We start from the raw sequence: 22,412 nt of genomic DNA on the forward strand, positions 1-22,412 counted from the left end.
AGTTTCATTATCAGAAAGACAAAAGCAAAACTATTATATCCTTTCGTGTGCTTACGTATAAATATGTACCAGAACAGTTCTAAATTTTTCAAACTTAAAATAGTGAAAAAGTAACTCATAATTATTAACAAAATGTTTTTGTATAACCATGAATACTTAAAATTATATGAAACATGTTATTTAATGCAATTATATAAACCTTTGCTTAAACAAATCACTTCAGGCTGCAAAAAGAGTTTTTTTTTAAAAAAATTAAAGCCTTCTTCATATCATTGCTGTGTGAATTTTGATACTTGTAAACCTGTCCTGGTATTCCATAGTGACATTTGGCATGGTGAATCCCGTGATGTACTACCAGACCAAGGTAATCAGTGAATTGTTCTTAGACACACCTTTCACTGACACTCGAAACAACGTGAGGGGTTCTACACAGCTTTTGGACTTCTGGAGGGTAGGTAAAGATAGTCTAATACAGTCTTCTATTATATAGTTTTAGGTTTTTGGACTTCTGGTGGATAGGTAGAGTGTCTAGTACAGTCCTCTGTTGTAGTTTTAAACTTTTGAACTTCTGGTGGGTAGGTAGAAAGTCTAATAAAGTCTTTTTATTTCCGTTTTATACATTTGGATTACTGGAAGATAGTTATAGAGAGAGAGTCTAATACAGTAATTTGATTAGAAAGTTTACTCATACATTTTAGAGAAATGTGGATGCTCTTAACTTCTACTCAGAGGATAAAACTCAGTTCTTTGTCATCTGAATATCAAGACAAAACACTGAAATTTGCTCTTAGATTCATTAATAGGCCAGATTTGACTTTAAGAAGCAAATTAAGATAAGTAAGAAAAAAAAAGCAATAGCATATGAAGAGAAAGATTTTTGTAACAGAACCATATTAATAAGCTATTTTATTTCAGCAAATTTTGGTATAGCCTCATGTGCATTATTTATATTTACATGAACTAGATTATGTGATACGCTCAACCTGGATGTGTTTTACACGAACTTGATTTTTAATAGTTAATTTCACAAGCAACAAGTCAGAATATTAACATTTAAATTACTGGTCGGTCCCTCAATTTTATGAACATTTTATCAAAGCGTCTTTTAAAGAAAACTGAAGCAACACAACATAAAATGTTGTTTATTTTCAAATTAGCTTGTAATATTGTAAAGCGTATCTTCGTTTTTAATATTAAAACACACAAATTTATTAATAATTCCGTTTATTTTCAAAACCTCTTCTCGACTTAATCATAAAATATATTTATTGTGGCGGCATCTATTGGGAAATAGAGAAACTTAAAATTTAGTTTATATTAAATATTAGTAATAATGTTTCCTAACTATGATAATCATGTACATATTACAGTTATACAACTAAAGTTCTTCCAATAGAACTTTAGCATTAGGGCAAAGTTTTAAGAATGCCAACAGTCATTATAGAATTCAACTTTCAATATATCCAGTATATGGACTTGCGGTTTAATGAAATGTATAAAACTGGTCGGTAATTTGATTTTTAAGCATGGTTTCATGACTTAATCCAAAATATATTAGAAATCCTAGGTTTATCATTCAACTGAGTTTGTTTAGCACAAGATGAACATAATTGTTTCAAGAGGCTCATCAGGATTCCTTAAAACTGAAAGTTGACCAATCTTGATTTTGAGGCGTACATAATACACTAACACAGCTCACTACAAACTAAATTTGGCTCTACTAACTTGTATGTGTAATATTTTGTTCCCAATAAAATTTAAGTCGTGTGCTGTGGTTGGCTCAGAAAAAGCGTTTTAATCACGAAGCTTAACCCACAGCCGAAATGATACACCGTTGAAGCTATATGAAAATATTATATTCCTTCAACGCAACCCGAATTTTAATTTATTAAATTCTTTATTAGGAAAACAAAACCAATTATTTCCAAAGTGTACATTAGATGAGCTAGAAATGTACATCAATCTATTATAACGATACAATAGATCATGAACTGTACTGTAGTGTAGCAACTGGTGCTATTTAAATAGTCTAAAAAAAAACTGGTAGCAGTCATGCATGAACAATGTATAAATATGACATATAAACCAAAACACGCTTTTCTTTTCAACCTCTAATGAAACACCTTCAATCCAGTTTTCAACCGGTGCTGTATATATTAATAGACCTGGATGTTTATATATTATCGTATAACGTGTGTAACACAATGAGAAAGTTAAATACGGCTTGTTTTGTTTTTATAATTCATACTTGAAACCGTCGGTACTTGGTGAAACTCCATTATTACATAATTCAGGAAAAACAAGATAATTGTACGTTTCACAAATACATCATTTATTCACGACCATTGTTTCGCCAGTAAATGCATCAGTTTTTCATTAAGGTTTATTACAACATACAACTTAATACTTAATGAATTTCTTAATATTAAGATACGTCATATAATAAATACAAGTCTCAGGATCACCCATCTCCATTCGAATATTCCCTTTTTTTTTCTTTAAAAATAAAACAAACACTAATTTTTTTTCAGAATTAGTAAACGTTTTATACGAAGTTTGTCCTACATCTGAATAAATTATTATTTTTTAGTTTGTGGATTATGTGATGTTGGACAGTCTGTACTGGGAAACTTGGTACAATAACAATGCTACAGACATCGAGGATCGAAATATTCTCTACGAAAATCGACTTCTGGGTACTCCGAGGCTTCGGCAGCTAAGAGTAAGGAACGATTCTTGTAATATTCACGAAAACTTCAAGGAAACTATATCGAAGTGTTATGACGTTTATTCACCTGACGTCGAGGATACGGAACCTTTTGGCTTACTGAACGGAACAGCGTAAGACTATCTATTTACATGTAAATTAAGATGTATAAAAACGTAAACAGAAAATTCACTATTTCAGTTGTTCTTACATTTTTACTGTTGAGTATAACATCTTCTGTTTTATCTTGTAACATGTTCAGTATTTTTATTTCAATAATAAAAAAAATAATACTTTGTAGACAAGCAAGTATTGCTAGAAATAGAACTTTAGGTTGAATTACAGCAATATATAACAAAGCGAGATAGTATTCATGATTGTCCTAAGTTACAAAGAAGGTTAAAAATGAAATTCATAACTAGAAAAAAGTAAAAATGAAACATACAAATAAACAAGCTAAACGAATAATAACAATGTAGAACTGACCTATATTTACCAAAGTTATTCATTAAATAAAGTCCATTATCTAAACCGAGTGATATAACATTTTAGGGAAAAGTAATTTCTTGAAAAAATACATTAAAAATTTTGAGTGAAAAACCAACAACAAAAGGCAAATAAATATTGCTGTGTCTTTTGTTTTTTTTACAATATGCAGAATGGCTAAATCTCATGTTAACATTTTAAGCGTTGTTAATATCTTTTACATGCACATTTCTAAAACCAAAAATTTAAGGACAAGTTAGCTCAATAATAATATATAAATAATAACACAGTGTGATAATGTTACACACTGATATAAAAGGATTTTAAGTAAAAATTAGATGTATGTGTAGTTACACTTATGCGATACAACGTTTTGGTGTTGTTTTATATAATATCGTATTACGAGTCACAACTAGAAAACTGATTATGTTTTTTATTTTATTTTGATAAAATTTTCATACACATAATAAACTAGGAAATTATTTTCGTCTGCAGGACGAGTTTTCTTTGTGGCATGGGCAATTTCCAGTTTTAAAGTAATCATGTGTCTGAGGTGAGAATATAAATCCGTTGCGGAAAACAACAGAAATTTCTTGTGTACTTATGCTTTTAACGTTATCTATTTTGAAGCTAAGTTCTGATTAATGAGGTTAGCACACAGAATCACATATAAAAGTTGTAATGGTTTTCAAACGAGACCCAAAACTCGAACGCTTTCGAATAGTTCACTATTCGAAAATCCTTTGAAGCTATTCAGGTATTCGCAAGAACTCTGCAATGGCGATTCGTCTTTGTTTTAGATGGACCTATCACACAGAGAAGGAGATGAATGGCTCTAGTCACTGGGGTTTGTTGGCCACGTACAGCGGAGCAGGATCATATGCTGACCTAGGAACTAACAGGTCTCAGGCTGCAGCTGTCATGCAGGAACTTGGAGAAAACTTATGGATTACACGAGCAACTCGAGCTATATTTCTAGACTTCACCACTTATAATGCTAACATCAATCTTTTTTGTGTTGCAAAGTAAGTTTGGTACAAATAAAACCTACACACTATTGAATATTACAAAGTAAGTTTAGTACAAATGAAACCTACACTTTATAGAATAGTACGAATTAAGTTTGGTACAAATGAAACCTACACATTATAGAATAGTACGAATTAAGTTTGGTACAAATGAAACCTACACATTATAGAATAGTACGAATTAAGTTTGGTACAAATGAAACCTACACATTATAGAATATTACGAAGTAAGTTTGGTACAAATGAAACCTACACAGTATAGAATATTACGAAATAAGTTTGGTACAAATAAACCTACACAGTATAGAATATTACGAAAGTAAGTTTGGTACAAATGAAACCTACACAGTATAGAATATTACGAAATAAGTTTGGTATAAATAAGTCCTACACAGTATAGAATATTACGAAAGTAAGTTTGGTACAAATGAAACCTACACAGTATAGAATATTACGAAATAAGTTTGGTATAAATAAGTCCTACACAGTATAGAATATTACGAAGTAAGTTTGGTATAAATAAGTCCTACACAGTATAGAATAATACAAATCTTCACATTTAATTTTCCTTCCTTATTGTGATAATGACATTTAGATTATAGTTTTCATTACATAAACTTATAGAAATTATATTAACTTGGTATTTAATTGTTAATTTTGAGGATTAAGTGAGCGCGAGTTTGTGTGTGTGTTGTATTAGGTTTAACAGTGTGTTTCTATGAAGTAGCCAATTTTTGTTTTATGTGTCCACATCTTATGGTCTTAGATGTAATATTGTATTCCAATTGGTTCTCGTAGGATTGTGTTTGAGTTCCCAGCCACAGGTGGAATGATCCCTTCCTGGAGCTTTCGGACCGTGAAGTTACTGCGATACGTGAGCGCTTTTGATTACTTTGTTTTGGCTTGCGAATGTATCTTCTCCTTTTTCATCATTTACTACGTCGTCGAAGAATTTATTGAGGTAAGGTCTCTCTCTGTTTTGGGATAACTAACCCATATGAACGAATAAACAGGACAGTGAGGTCTGTGGCTTAGAGAGTTGGGATAGTAGAGTTTGTGTATCTTTATTGGCTACGATGTTTGTTCGTTTCTTTAATAATTTCAAGATGAAACGTGTATTTTGGTGCTTTTTATCAGAAATTTTGAAAGATATCTTGTTCATATTTACCAATCTGTTTACGTGAAAGGAAATTTATAGTTCCATTCTGGCTTCATAGTGCACCTTTCTCTATTTTTTTTTAACTTTGTGGATTGGAATATTAGTACATAATAAGGTCATGTAAAACAAACCATCAGTGCATGAGTATAATTTGAAAGTTGACCAGGCTGTAGCAAGAAAAAACTTTGATTTCACAAATATAGTTTTATTTCACAATTACTTGTATAAGAGTTTTAGTTACTGCGAAAAACTTTTCTCCGAATGCACAACATACTTTTCAACAGGAAAACCCATTCTGGTTATTAACTACTAGTATGGTAGTTAAACATTAGGTAATAATCATATTTGACAATCAAACGTGTTATTTCGTATTTTATATAATACTACTATTGTGGACGCTATAGGTGTGGACACTTCGAGCACTCACATATGACAGTACAATTTTCAGTGTTGCTTTATGGAGAATATGCGATGATTTTTTACATATATTTGTATAATTAACGCTAAAATACATTCAACTTTTGAATGTATATAACCTGTGTTTCTACGGGTTTTGTACAGCAGCTGCTTATTTAATACAAAACAAAACAAAATCTAAAAACACACGTTCTTCAAACCCGGACTGGCATATTGTCGAAACGTTCTCAATAGTTGGTCAGTACCTAAGTCATAGACAATTTTTCTTCTAATAGCTAGTTTCAAATTTTAACTTGTTGGAGCTTTATGTTAATGATTTTATGCCAAGTTTTCTTGCTCAATATCGTCATATTTGATTAGCGATAAGTAGCAATATATACAAACTTGTTTTGTAACCAGCTGTGAGGAGACATTTGCGATGAGGATATTTTTAATCGTAGTTACCTACAAATATGACAGAGTGCGTGCGTGCTATGTTAAAGACTGGCTGTTTCTTACCCTGCAGATATGAACAATAATTTCCGTTCTCATCTGACACTCAGAACACTTACGTTCATTCACCTTATCTACCGAGGTATTTCTGAACATATGTAAAAATATAAAAAAATAGGACATAGCTATAAATGTTATTTTGTTTGATGGAAACGAAACATTTAAATATTATTCAGCAAAATTCTATAAACGACCACTAAAACTAGTGAGACAAGTTTAACCTGTGTTAATGAGGGTATGTAAATTTGATGATTTAATTAAATCATTTTTAGAAGTTCTACTAGATGGCAGTAATAAAAGACCCTAACAGTTAACCAATTTGAGCTTTATAGATTTATAAGTAAAATAACCAAATAACTGTTAACATAACAAAATTAAAATGCATAGCAAACAGAAGTTAACGTTAAGTAAATTATCAGAAGTCAGGGAAAATTAAATAAAAATAAACTAGTAATATAAATGAACTGAGTCAGTTTACTATGATGAACTCATTTGTGCATGACATTTGGTATATAATCGCTGAAATGAATGTACCAATTTATATTGTGGTGTTCATTTATGTTGAAAACAAATTTAAGAAAGTTTTTCATGGTTTAGAAGCAATTTTAAGAGACTGGCAGAGAATACGATATGTTACATTTTATGAAGCAAACAAGAGGGAATTATCAATAGCTACGGCTGTAATTTGATCTCAAATCGGTCAAGATATGGAGCAATGAGCTAAAAGTTTGTTCTTGAAAAAAACCTCAGAGACATTTTATGAGCCGCTATGCCGCGGCTAAAAATAAGTCTCTTGAAGAAAAAGGTTCATAATAAGTTTAAAAGCTTCTACGAGACATCGATTAGTGACAAAAATTGACTTATTTTCACGACCTCGTGCACACTATATACCAAAGTATTGATAACGAGGATGTCGCTGGAGTTCTGTTATAATAACAGTGGACCCACCTTTGATGTTAATCAGTCTCAGGACTGTTACTTTGACTCTGACTTGTCACTAACCGCTTGGTGGAGACAATAGTTCCAAGAACAATGCCATTTTGTTTTCTGTATTTATGTTATTCAGTTGGTTTGTTAAAACATCAAATAGCTTCTCGATTGAAATCAGATCCGCGCTCTCAAAACACCGTTCGATGTGATCTGTAATACGTCATGGTAGATAAACATATTGAAAGAAGTATGGTCCTTCTCCATATAATTCCGTAAATACAAGCAGTAGAGCAATGTTTTAAATATTACATTATAACAAGACATTATGTCTTCCTAAAACTTTTACCAGTTAAACAGGATCAAAACAGTCAAAATAAACTCACGCCACGTTACTTTTTCCACTTTTAACAGCTGGGATGATACGGTTGTACGTAACGTGTTCTCAAAATTAACATCAACTCCAGATTCTGCTATTCAAACCAAATGATAGCTAACAAGATTCAACGCTTCTTCGAAAATTTTTCCATTATTGTCTTACTTTATTTTCATTGATTAAGGCTCAATGATAGCTAACAAGATTAAATTAGTTTGTGAAAACCAGAAGCATAGAGCCCTCCTAAAAACAACAGATTTGCTGGTCTGCAGCATTGAACTTTAATATTATTAAAGTCCTAAGTGCTTGTGGGTTTGTTTTTTAGTACATTTCAGAGTCAGATGTACCGAGAAGTGATTAAGTTTGGATCTCCGAGTATTATTTGCATTAGCATATTCTCGGGTCTTCCGTTTCTTCGGCATATTACTGGCAGTGGGTTTGAGCGTAATTAGTTTCAGTTCATTAATAACTTTTTATAGAAAATCGTATTAAATAGCATAGATAGGACATTCATAAAGAACATGGGCAACAGTTTTTAGCTCCCTTCAACATCCTTTCCAGCAGAAGAATTTTTACAACCCCGATTTTAAGTTACTTGGAATGTAAATTACTAGGAAAAGAGGCGAGGGGGGGGACAATATTCAAGTTTCTTATGATAAATCAGACAGAAGTATTATGGAACTGGGAAAGAAAAGCCAATATGTAAAGTGACCCATAGTAGAAGAAGAAGAACTTTGTTTCCATGTGAGAAACAAATACATTTAAAGTGTCCGTCAGAAATAATCTGTACTATAAAAGTGAGACATACACCTACTTCAGGTTTTATACAAGCATCTCAAACACAATTATAAACACATTAGTTATCACCAATTCCAATGTGGCCAGAAACTCAAAGAAATTATCACCACATTAATTATTAACAATTTCAATGTGGCCAAAAACCCAAACAGGATTATCAATACATTAGTTATTACTATTTCCACTGTGGCCAGAAACCCAAATAAGACTGATAGTGCAACCACAGAAGGGTTAATTGTGCTAACAAATATAGACTATCTCAAAATAGAGGGGATGTATTGGTGAAGAGGACAAAAAAAAACTTGTATTCTCTTAACTGAATCAGAGTAAATAATAAAAGATGAGTAATGAAGAGCCTCTGGAGTAGCTCATTGAAGTATCAATATAGTGACAATATAATCAGCTGTAAAGATGTATTCTCTTAAGTGAATCAGAGTAAATAACTAAAGGTGAGTAATGAAGAGCCTCTGGAGTAGCTCATTGAAGTATCAATATAGTGACAATATAATCAGCTGTAAAGATGCCTTAATGACTTACAGTCGAAAGGCTTTATGAATACTGAGAGAAGTAATATAGAAAGCACATATAGTATTGCCCAAAACTGGGTCAAAAGAACCGTCAGAGTGAATAATAAAATTAAGTTGTAAGTCAGGCTGAATTTCTAAATAAATGGATGAGTCATATAATGACGACGTTATATCAAAAATAGAGCCAAGTTATATAAAATGGCCATCATTATAAGTATTTAATATAAAAGTGGGTAAGTTAAAAAAGAAAAAAATTGAAATACTCGCCTCCATTTTTATTGCAATTGGAACAAGCAGCATCACGAATTTAAATTTGTTTAGAATTTTTTCGTAGTAGAACAAGTAATAAACTATATAAAGTTTTTACTGTTATTTTTCACTTGTTCATAAAAAAATGTTTCTTACGTTCTTTTATCACTCACAAAAAGGGTTTATTGCCGATACATATACAATAAGTTTGGGAATTCGTAGTGTATATTAATATTTCTATATCATATTTTATAAATAAAATAAAACTGACATCTCAAAATAATTTTTATTTGGAAAAAAATTCTTGGCCCTAAACATTTCAGATTAGAGGAAAGATTCTGTTGAAGTTTCGGCAAATAAATAGGCATTAGAGATTGATTTATCGTTGAATAACGATTTTTGTACGATGAAAGATACAGAATAAAAAGCTATGTATCTATAAAATATTACATTTTTCCTTTTGTACTTCAGATTAAACATAACAGTTGCAAGTACTTCAGGTCAATCTGGAATTTACTGGATATTCTTGTAATCTCGGTAAGTTCTGAGTAATAATTTTTGTTGTTAACAGCACATCTAAACGTGTCTTGTTTTTTTAATTTGTAAATCATTTTTGAAATAGTGAGCAATAGTGTGGCATTGAGAGTTTGTTCACATCATCTGAGCATTATTTAAACTTGATTAAACATATATTTCAGTTCATGATTTTTGAACATGGATTTTGCTAACATGTCTTTAAAACGTTTGACTCTTACAGATTAAGCGACATCTTTATGTGTGAAAGATGATGTCTCAATTGATTAATTGTGATTTTGTGAGCTAATTTTAATACACAAGTTGCGAAAAGTAAACTTACTGCGGAAAATATTGCTAAGTGATTAAAACTTTTAGAGACATGCGTAAAACACTTACATGCATTTTTTTAAAAAGGAGTGGGGGAAGAGAAGTCAGAGACACATAAGAAACTATTTGTCACACAAATATCTGGCTATAAAAACATAGCCTTGCTTGCAGTAATGTCAAAACACTGATAAAATAAAAGTTCGTAATAAGGATGGAGAATTACCGTATAACTGAATAACGAACTTAGATCAGTTTGGCATTCCCAATGAATTCGAATATTTATAATGTGTAACAGGTGTAATCCTATTTGCTTCTACAGAAGTTATTTTTTTAGTTGTACGTTTTTGACGTAATAAAGAGCAATAACACCACTTTCTGTCCTTTTTCCCCATCCCTGCACTATTAGATTTCTCTGGTGTGTATAGCTTTCAGTGCCTTCAGAGCTCTAACAGTTGAGGGTATGATGGAAAGACTGCTTGAGAACCCAGATGTGTTTGCCGATTTCGAGTTTCTTGGGTTTTGGCAAACCCAATTTAACAGTGCTGCTGCCGTAACCGTTTTCTTTGCTTGGATTAAGATCTTCAAGTACATTAGTTTTAACAAGACCATGACTCAACTTTCTTCAACTCTGTCACGAGTAAGTCCAAGTTTTGTTTTGAAACCTTAGCTTTCTGTAGCTCAAACTAAGTATTTACTATATATATTGAAAATATGCATGGGAGAAACGTTTTCCAAATTTAATTTTTGTTCTTTCTTTATGGCGCTAAATCTACTTCTAAAACTCTCTCACTAAGGAATTATTTTTCAAAAATTATGTTTTGTTTTTTCTTTATGGTGCTAAATCTACTTCGAAAACTCTCTCATTAAGGAATTATTTTTCAAAAATTAATTTTTCATGGCGCTAAATCTACTTCTAAAACTCTCTCACCGAAGAATTATTTTTAATTTTTTTTATGGCGCTAAATCTACTTCTAAAACTCTCTCACCGAGGAATTATTTTTAAATTTTTTTTTATGGCGCTAAATCTACTTCTAAAACTCTCTCACCGAGAGATGTATAATTAAAGCAAACAACAAAAAAATTTGTGATATCGACGATCGGATAATGGAATAGATAAGATAAACAGCTTTATCAATTCTACATTTTTGTCATCTTTGCAAAATTATTGGAAGTTTCCAAAATAATATTTGAAATTTTATAATTAACTATTCAAACAAATCATATACAATATATACATATTAATAACATTTTTTGTATTTCTACCTATTAATTTGTAGTACATTTCCGCATGGTTTTTTCAATAGAAATCCCAATGTACGATACTGCTTGATCTTACCGCATCTCTCAAGTATATAAATTATTTGTTTGTTTATTGAATTTCGTCCAAAGCTACTAGAGGGTTATCTACCGTACGTTATTTTGGAACAGTTGACTAGAAGGAGTGAAGCTAGTCAACACCACCCACCGCCAACTCTTGTGCTACTGTTTACCAACGAATAGTCACATTATAACGTCCCCGCGACTAATAGGGCAAGCATGTTCGGAGGACGGAATTCGAACCCACAACCCACAGGTTGCGAGTCAAACGCACTAATCACCAAGCCATGCCAAGCCCGTTACTTAAATGAAAACCAGAGTTAAGTTTTATTATTAAGTTATGTTAATCATGTAAGTACTTTCTGAAGATTTAAAAGCACATGTTTTCACCTTTTTATTTCTAGTGTTCTAAAGACATTGCTGGTTTCGGAATCATGTTCTGTATTGTATTCCTCGCCTATGCTCAGTTGGGTTTCTTACTGTTTGGGACGCAAATTCAAGATTTCAATAAGTTCATCAAAGCCATGTGAGTTTTTTTTTAAAGACAAAAATGACATTTATGCATAGTCGTAGCCATGTGAGTTTTTTTACGACAAATATCCCATTTATGCATAGTCATAACCATGTGAGTTTTTTAAGACAAATATCCCATTTATGCATAGTCGTAGCCATGTGAGTTTTTTTACGACAAATATCCATTTATGCATAATCGTAGCCATGTGAGTGTTTTTACGACAAATATCCCATTTATGCATAGTCGTAAATTTAGTTTTTGAAAAGTTATATTTTTTGATCTGTTGAACAAGATACTTAAAGTACTATTTCGTGTTCAATTTAATATCTTAATTAAATTTACCTTAATCCTTTCATTGTAAAGTTTATAGATAACCAGAGCACCAGGTTTATTTTTAGATAGACAATAAAACAGTTACATGATTTAATATTTCATCCCTTATCTGAAACTTGAAATGAGTAAACCTTGAAAAGTTTGAATGGAAATACCCTTTCTTCATGGTGGTACATTTTTTTATCAGCCGTGGCAGCTCAAGAGGGAGACATATATATAAATATATGCCCAAGAGTTAATGTTTTCTATGTTAATCTAATGTTTTGTTCGTTATGTTTTTATTACTGCACATGATTCTTGAAGACCTTGGACACTTGAACATATACATATAAATTAATACCTTCTTCTTTAGCTTTAAATATTCTTATATCTTGTTCATAATTTAATACTTTCTTCGTTAGCTTTACTTTACTACGTATCATTCTTGGAGACTTCGACTTCCACGTGATTGAGACAGCCAACAGAATAATTGGTCCAACCTTCTTCATCACTTATGTATTTTTTGTGTTCTTTGTCTTATTGGTAAGTAGATGTTTATTGTCCTTTTATTGAAATTGTAAATTCCCTCATATATTTTTTTTTCCATTTACGCAATTAGTTCATCAGTTTTGATATCAGGTATTGTGCCCAAAACGTCTTATTTTAATCATATTTTCCTGTAGAATATGTTCTTGGCAATAATCAACGAAACTTATGCCGAAGTCAAAGCCGAGATTTCAAGCCAAAAAAACGAATTTGAAATTGCTGACTTCTTGAAACGAGTAAGTATTTGTCAATTTATATATAAAATGAGCTAAACAAGTATGTAAAAGAAATCTACTATAAACCATAAAGACTTAGCCTAAATTCAATAATTTAAAACACGCCAGAAACTTTCTTTTTAACATACTCTTCACTTGCTATTTACATGATAATGTTATTAAAAATTAAGACATTTAAACTCACATTAGATAGTAAAACCTATACCTACTTTACCCTAATCTAACCATCAATAGATGAGAAATGCAGTTTCGAGCAACGTCAGCTCTCATTATCTTAGGTAAGTCGATGACAGAGGTTGTCTCTCAGTGGTGTTTTATAAGGCTTTAGAGGTCCATAATGTTTCCGTTTTACCACGGAGAGATGAGAAAAACAGAGTACTAAACTTAACTAGGAAACTGAATGACCTAAAGCTCTCTTTCGGAATGAACGAGTATAATAGTTTGCATGTTTATCTAGAAACTACCTCATTAACACTGCTGAGTATTAAAATAAGATAACAAATATTCAGGTTTTTTATCTTTGTAACAGCTCATGTAATATTCTTCGTGTTAAGTATAAAAGTATTTAAAAAATAAATACATCTTAAATATCTGTTAAGCCTTACTTGGGTTTTTTATGCAACTTAGAAGAAATATGTCAACAATATAATGTAAGATTCTCAATATCAGCACATACATACATATATATAATACTAAGCCACATTTACCGTGTCCAGATAAGTTATAGAATTACACATGATTTTTCTCACTGCTTCTTCTTATCCTAAATTAAGTTAAATTCCATATTTTCTTAAGTTAATGACAGTTTCATTGAAGCATTGTTTAAATGTTTAATATATGTAATATAATTATTTTTGTTATTTTTCATTTGTTTGTTATATATATTTAATTATGAAAAACTTTGCGTTGTTAGCTCAGGTTACAGGGGTTCAGGACTAAACTAAATCTCCTAAACTGACCGAATCTCGCGAGACATTAGTAGGATTATGGCCGAAAATGTCGAATACAGCTAATAAGCATTGCCTTTTAATTCATTATAATTATTATTTTTTACTTTTTTGATATTATATATTCATAATTAGACAGACAATCAAAATTAGCTACATTATTCACTTGGTTCATTTTTAGTTCAGTCTCGTTTTTGTAAGTGGCTTGCTTTAATCAGAAGTTATTGATAACGGAAAAAGATTTATGAATATTAATAAGGTGGTCAGAGGTTTGGTTTTTCAAAGCTCATGTGTTTCAATCATCTATGGTCGTTCTTATGATAAGATGTTTAATCATTAAAAACATCTACGTTCGTACAACTTTATTTTTAGTTAAAAACTGTTGCTCTTTTAACACCAATTTTCTAAAAAGCTGAAATATACAAAACCCAAAATAGTTTTAAAAAGTAACAACTTATTAGTTTTGCTACAAAAAAAAAGCTCTTAGAAATAGATAAAATATTTTTCTAAATTTTAGAACAAAAATGGCAAACGCTTTAAGTGGAATATATGATAACCAAAAGGAGGTCATAGAAAAATATGTTACAAAGATATTCACGTATTAAAATACTAATGCATAATTGTGCAGTTGTTAGTTTATGATCTTAGAAAAACACGTTAGTTCAAGAAGTCTTGATAGAAATGAATAAAAACCCTATAACCCGAGCGTATTTAAAGGTCCACCTTTCGAAAGCGCTCGGGTTATAGGGTTTTGATTAATTTCTGTGCAGTTGTTAGAATAGTTAAGGTTTGTTTTAATTCAAAATAATAGAAATATAATTGTCTAATTTTGTGGCTAAAAGTTTATCAAAATTAAAAGCTAAAGATTAATATATATGTGTGTGTGTGTGTGTTATTTTTAGTGAATACACCTAATATAAAGCTATCAACCGAAATATGTAACATAGTTGTCTGAAATGTTTAGTTACCAATAACTCGCAATGAAAATGAGAAACTGAGTCTTGCCTTGTGTGTATTTTATTTATCGTATATTGATAATTTTTTTTATTAAAGCTTACCAATGAAGTATTTTGTAACAGTGTTTTCAGTATTAATGATATTTTTATCATTTTTGTACAACTCAATTTTCTTAATAACTTTCCATCAAGAACATTATATAACTATTTTATTAGTAACCATTAAATATAATAATAAGAGTAGCCAACTGATGAATCAATGCATTTAAGTTATTATAAGTGTTTGTTTTATAACATTCTACACTCGTTGTTAGACTAGTATATTAAGTCTGCTACACTATTTACTGGGTTAAGTTTCAGTTCAAATTGATGAAGGTAGCTTTGATCAAAGGTTTTTAATAATTGTAAATCTTGGTCGCAAATTTTCGTTAAAGTTTTACGGTAAACAGCGTTCCACTATGAGGTTTTGTTGAGCAAGTATCTTGATTCTGATTTTTTAAGATAAATTTTATCAGATTTCCTTCTTCTAAAAGCACGATTAATATTGGGATATTTCGATAAACTTATTATACGAATTAATTAGAAAAATCAATGTTTAATACCGATACAAAATAACTGAATTTTCATCTTGAGATTTTGTTCTTAGATTTTATTGGTAATAATGTGTATGTAATTTAGCATGCGTTTAAAAGTACCTCTAAAAAATAACTGTTAATTTTAGTTTCATGCAACTAAAGATAAGAGGAACGGTTCGTCTCCTAGTTAATGTTTCGATGGTTATTTTTATCAGTGTTTTCTTTTGTTGCACTTAATTCAACACACCAACCTTCTATTTTGACTTTACGTTGCAGAGAAAATTTTGCAAGTTTCTTCTCAAATGTGACTTGCCGGAAACGTTAAAAAAACACCAGCTTACTTAACATGGTACAATTATAAAAATACTTGTCTTAACTAAATTATTGTCTCATGACTCGTTTTACATTTAAAATGAAATAATAAGAATTGGTCAAGATGATATGTTAAATTATTGGATTAGATAATAAGTAGAGTACATATTCGGTGCTTCTAATGTGAATACATTAATAGGTATTACGAAATTCGATGTATTGTATACTCAAGCCATTTCCAATGAAGAATCAAGCCTTCTTCACACCATCCCCCAAATCCTCTAATGTGGATATATATATATATATTAGGTTATTTAGCTCAAGCCCCCTATGGCTCATTGATAGGTATGTAGGCTTATGACGCTAAAAATTGGGTTTCGATACCCTTGGTGGGCACAGCACAGATAGTCTATTGTGTAACTACAAACAAACAAATAAATATGTAGATAAAAAACTAAAATACATTCATTTTGATGTAAACTTATACCAATGGATGAAACTAACTGTTTCAATTTGTCCTTATTTATAGGAATACAACAATCTCATGGGCAGAGTAGGGAAGCGTGACAAAATCATTGATATACAGAGTGCTCTTAAACTTGCTGACCAAGACAGTAATATGAAGCTTTCGTTCGACGAAATTCAACGTGCCCTAAAACAGTGAGACTGTTTTGCTTTCCTTTTTCACAGATGAAAGTACACATCTTAATAGCGGGTTTTCATCATTTCATGAGCACTAATATGTGTACATATATATTTAAAGTGTTAATGGATTTGAAATTACTGTTTCCTGTTTTCATGAATTTTTTATTTAGTTTTAGTTATGGCTCGTACCTGTATGAAATAAGTAAATTTAACACTATTAGTGTATCCATTCAACTACTAATGTGAACAATGATAATGAATCGTAGAATATTGAGTTTAACAGGGTGGCAATTTTTGCTTTGATGCGAAAAATTATTCATTTTAAATAACTCATTGGAAAGGTATTTTAGAAAAATTGTTTCTATAACTGAATGCATTTTTACAATTAATTAAAACTTGAGATCCATGAGGCGGCGAGTAAACATTGATTTAAATATTTAATTATACATATAGTTTAGAAAGAGGAATAAACTGAACCAATTTATTGAAGGTACTGAAAATGTTTCCTGACGTCATAAACTGAACTACTTTTTGTTAAAATATGGAGATTCTTCGTTTAAATGTTTAACAAGATATGCATATATATATCTTGTGTGTGTGTGTGTAATATTTTATGACTTAAGTATAGGGTCTTCTTACTGGGCTAAATATTTGACTGTGTGAGCTCTTTACCTTGACAGGCAAAATTTCACGGATATGGAGATTGAGATGCTGTTTGCTAAGTATGACCGAAAAGGAAACCGGGAATTAGATGCCAATGAAACAAAAGAAATGCTGGCTGATTTGGAAGGTGAGAAAACTCGTCTCGATACACTAATTCAGAGAGAGCAGGAAGAGGGTAACTATCCATCTGATGCCCGGGGCGGAGAGGTATCCATAACGATGCTTAATGGGTAGGTTACTAAAACATTAGCAGTTTGATGTAATTGACTCAACTGTGTAATACCCAACTTTGTGTAATTGATAAAAAATATTAGGATAAAGAAATGGTGGGCCTGTCTTCATCAGGAGCTCAGGCTTCTGGTGCGCTTTCGACAAACGGGTTATTTCGAATGTACAATACCTAGCTTTGTGTAAACACATAGTTTGTATTTTTCAACACATAGTTTGTATTTTTCATTAAGATATTTGGTGTGTAAAATTTGTTCGAAATTTTACATGATTCTTCAGCGAAAGTTTTGGTATGTTGGAAAGCGCAGATATTGTTGTTGACGCAAACCAGAATAGTTGTCTGACAGTAAACTAGTACAGTTGTCTGAAGCAAACCAGAATAGTTATCTGACAGTAAGCCAGTACAGTTGTCTTACTGCTCTCAGACAATTGTACTGGTTTACTGTTATACAACTATCCTGGTTTGCTTCAGACAACTGTTCTGGTTTACTGTCAGACAACTATTCCGGTTTGCTTCAGACAGCTGTACCAGTATATTGTCAGACAACTATCCTGGTTTACTTCATACAACTGTACTGGTTTACTGTCAGACAACTATCCTAGTTTGCGATCTTTAAAATTGTCTGAGATCAAATTTTTAAAATTGTCTGAGAGCAAATTAATACATTATATTAATTGTAATGAGTATAGAATATTAGAGTGTATTGTAACTGAACAATGTATGTTTTCACAGTGACTAATAAATACATTTAGGCGACAACTGACAATATTTTGTTAGAGAGATACCGATTCCTTGTGAGTGGAAATAATTATAACTACGTGTATATCACGTTACTTAGTAACCACCTTTTCTCAATTAATACTGCAATTTACGGAGTAATTTTCAGTTCTTAATAAAACAGTTAAATTCAGTATGTCCATTGTATAAATATCACGTTTATATTTATGCCCTAGACTTGCTGGACGGGTGGATAAAATGGAACGTTCTGTTGGAAATATTGTTGCCAAAATTGAAACAATGATTAAAAAAATGGACGCCATGGAAAACGCCAAGGCAAAGAGGAGGAACAACATGAAAAAAATTTTGGCTACTATTAACGAGGTGGAGTTTTATTAACTGTTGATATATTTCACTCATGTCGAATATTACATGAAATAATTATAATCCTAAATATTTTGCTGATTTATCTTTATTTCAGAGATTAAAAAGAAACAGCGCACGCTTCCTAAAAAAACAGCGTTGATTATAAGTTTATAATTATTATTTATTATTATTTGTTTTATTTGTGAAATTCCATCAAGGCTGATACATTCGCGTAGGAAAACGGCAATAGAGATTTTAAAAAAAAAGATATAAAACAGAATGATTTGTAATAAGTAGACTACAAGAACAGCGAGAAAGTATTATATACATACAACACATACAAGCAAAAGTACCCGTCCCCAGTGACGAAAAGCTTAAGTTAATCTATCAATTTAAATTTAAATTAAAAAGAAATTGTTGAGCATTTCAGTCGTGCCAAGAGCCGTTTAACAATAACGTACAGTAAATCTACATTTTAATTCTTTAAGTTACGTCATATTTTGAAATGTGAATGATAGTGTAATTAATTCCTAACAATTTAGTGTAGAATATACTGCTTGTGAAATAAAATTTGGCGTCAACATTATTGATGCCTGTTCTACTGTCATTTCAAACGTGAATGTTGAGCTATGCCTGCGTGCACAGCTTTTCAAACGGGAGACAGTTGAACGCTTGGACAGACACCACGGTTCGCAGTATGTATGAGATTCAAAGCATTTGGGCGAAAAAAAAAGCTAAATTCTGCATCAGCTCAGACGTAGATGATACCTCATGAACACAGTAAAACTGTTAATGCAAAGTTACACGACGAGATATCTGCGCCATGGTTTTATCGCTTTAAGTCTGTTAAATTACCACTGATATACCGGGGTACACAACACTGTAAAGTAAAGTAACTTGGAATTAATCAAATTATTTTAATTGTATGCTGTAAAATGGAACTTACTATCAGTTTAGACCCTAATTCTCCTAAGAATTATCAATGAGTTAAACTGAACAAAATGTGATGTGATTAATTCGGAGATAATTTGATTGTAATTAAAGAGTAAATAAACCTGAAAGAATAGATTGAATTATTTACTAACTATTTTATTTTTCTTGTTTGACACTTAGAGTGAAGAACTGGACGACAAGTTCAAGCGGGTGCAGATAGAGAAACTGCTACGCGAAGAATTACAACGTTGGGATTCTGAGGCATCTCTAAAAACCCTTGTAAGTAAGATCCTAGATCCTACGGCTGCTTGTTTGTTTTAGAATTTCACGCAAACCTACAAAAAAGGTATATCTGCTCGTAGTCATATCTAATTTTGCATTGCTAAACTAGAGGGATGGCAAGCCAGTCAATCGAGCCTAAAGTCAATATTTCGCCTACTGTTATCATACCGAATATTAGGAATTGACCATGTTTTGCAAAAACCAGCCTAGGGTAACATAAGCTCATAAAACCCATTAAACATCGATAAAACCCTAACAATTTCCACAGGTGGATCCGGGTTTAGTCCTGATGAAAGAAAATCGACCTGTCGAAATCTAAAATGTACATATAGCTGGACCAATATTTATAGTTTTCGTCATTCAGTCAGTTTATCATCCTGTTATACATCACAATTGAAAATTGATATACACGACTAAAATAATGACTCTAACAGAGAAGCATTCATCATAATTTTAACTTAAAATGTGTAAACAAGATTTAACTGTTGGTCTAGTTCGTACTTTTAATTATAGACTGGTGTAATACTTTACAACAATTTTTGTATTTGTTTCAGGATAAACGTAATAAATATTAACGTGACTGTCTGTGGACCTGGATTTTCTAGGAACAAAGACTCCTCGGTATCAATGTGTGTGTGTGTGTGTGTGCTAAAACCTATTTAAGATCCCTTTCTCTTGAACTGTGTTGTAATATGAAAAGTCCTGGGGATTGTACCTAAGAGCATTCTGTTTGCTACTTTTATGTACAATCTAAAAATATTACGATTTATACTTTCGTTTTAAACATTTCAGGGTGAAAATGTTTCATTAGTACTTTAAGTCATTGCTTATTCACAGTGTTCTAAGATGTTTAAGATAACCTAATTTATCGACTTATAAAGAAAATGTTTGTTTTTCTAACAAAATAAATGCGTGAGTGTTACATTTTTAACTATTCTTGTATTTCTTTTAACCTTATTTTCTGTTAGAGTAAGCTCTATAAAAATGTCACAGATTTATTCAATTGTCCTTGCACGTTCTAGGTTTGTGTTGACTGTAGTGTTTTACATTGTTATTGCTCGATTGACTGTGTTTCACAAAGTGTTAGTTGTGCCATTATTGATGAATTAAACAATATTCTTTGTAAGTTAATGCTACTTTTTAATAGATGAAAACCACATAAAAATTTGATTTTTTAGGTACAAATGTCTGAAAGCGTCAGAATGAAAATTTTACTTGCTCTACACTTTATCAAGTTGATTATTTGTTTGTTTGTTGTAATTAAGCACAAAGTTACACAATGGGCTATCTGTGCTCTGTCCACCACGGGTATCGAAACACGGTTTCTAGCGTTGTAAGTCCGCAGCCATACCGGTGGACAGAGCACTGATAGCCCATTGAAAATATTTGGTCTAAAACAAACAAACCGATCCTTTCTTTTTGTGTGTGTTAATACAGTTTACCATCAGTTTTCCGTCCTGTGGTTATTTATTTGTTTCATTTCTAGTTGTTCATTACAATCCTTCGTTTTATTCCTAAATTATTACCAAAAATTTAGCTCCAAATTATAGGCACAATTTGCATTCATCTTTGTTTTACATAGTAGTATTTCAGAAGATATAAGAGTGTTGAGAAAGTAAATAAAGTTAACGTTTCTGCGTTTAAGACTAAGATGTTATCCATTTAATAATGAAAAAAGCAGTTGGCCAATTTTAGCAAAAATGTATACAACATACAGCTTCGACTAAGTCATCTTATTTCTCTTATCCACAAAACTAGTGGCTCAAGATCTTATTATAGTTTACACGATCTTCATGAATTTGAAATTAAAGCTCTAGCTGAAATAATGAGATCTTAAAATTGGAAACAGAGCTGCGACTTTACATTCTCCATTTATATTTTACATAATGATTTATATATATATTTATTTATACATGTGTGCTTTTTTATATAAGATAGCTTATAAACACCAAGAGCAGATTTAATTTACAATGCTTTTAAATGACCCCATCGTTCAGATGAATTCTCTACTCCAACTCATTACATTAAGGTTACAACTAAAATCATTGAAATGAACTAATTATTAGCGATTTTATATTTGTAGCTCAGTTTGTAGTTTTGTCAATTTCTTCTTACGCATTAGTATCATTTATTTAAAAAATACTATTGACTTACATTTTTTCGCTCCCTAATGGAAGCTTTATGTTTCATGTTACTCCTTGGTTTATTTATATGGGTGTTTAGTTAAATATATGGCGTGAATATCAATTGAATATCAACATACAGTTAATCGCAGAAACGATATAAAAAAGTTTATTAAAGATCAATGTTTTGTTGGTGTTTTTTTTTTTCTAGTTTTATACCAGACGTCCAAAACAACAATTCTGAAAACAAAATGTTACTCGATATTACAGAATTTCCTTCTTGATTAATTCTAAGTTAATTACGTTATCCTGTCATTATCAATACTTAGAAATATAAGCATATGTTAAGAATATAGTATGAAAGCATTCCTTGACCCAAACTAGTTTCCATTGCGTTACCGCCACTTAGTCAGTTAGTTTTCTATATATGTATATATCTAAACAGTTTTTAGTCACGCGTGCTAATGACATTATACTTTTAAACACTATTTACGACGTAAAATCATTGGATTTACTTTACAGAAAATTAGATTAGTACACATACTTTAGCATCTTACAGTGGTCCTCAACAGGATTTCAAGTCATGATCGGTGTTTAACGGAAATTGAAATTGTAGATGCTATTTCTTGAAATATAAAACATAAAAAATTAAATCTGTGCATTCTGAAATTTCAGAGATATCGTGTTGAACTTCTAGGTTTAAAGGAGCCGTAAATATTTGGATACGTTT

At 31.2% G+C, this 22,412-nt stretch overlaps 1 protein-coding gene across 1 annotated transcript; it reads left to right on the top strand.

Annotated features, from left to right (window-relative positions):
• Positions 1-320: 320 nt before the first annotated feature.
• On the top strand, positions 321-20,331 carry LOC106478804 (polycystin-2-like; the record flags this gene model as incomplete). The annotated part of the gene is made up of 14 exons (XM_013939373.2): positions 321-451; positions 2,591-2,841; positions 3,994-4,218; positions 5,020-5,182; positions 9,638-9,703; positions 10,416-10,646; positions 11,731-11,852; positions 12,575-12,695; positions 12,836-12,934; positions 16,254-16,384; positions 17,050-17,262; positions 18,215-18,362; positions 19,458-19,556; positions 20,114-20,331. Coding segments are annotated over 14 exons (2,021 nt in total), but the record flags the coding sequence as incomplete, so codon positions are not given.
• Positions 20,332-22,412: the final 2,081 nt, after the last annotated feature.

Source organism: Limulus polyphemus, unplaced genomic scaffold (genome assembly GCF_000517525.1).
Source record: "Limulus polyphemus unplaced genomic scaffold, Limulus_polyphemus-2.1.2 Scaffold252, whole genome shotgun sequence".
Lineage (NCBI taxonomy): Eukaryota > Metazoa > Arthropoda > Merostomata > Xiphosura > Limulidae > Limulus > Limulus polyphemus.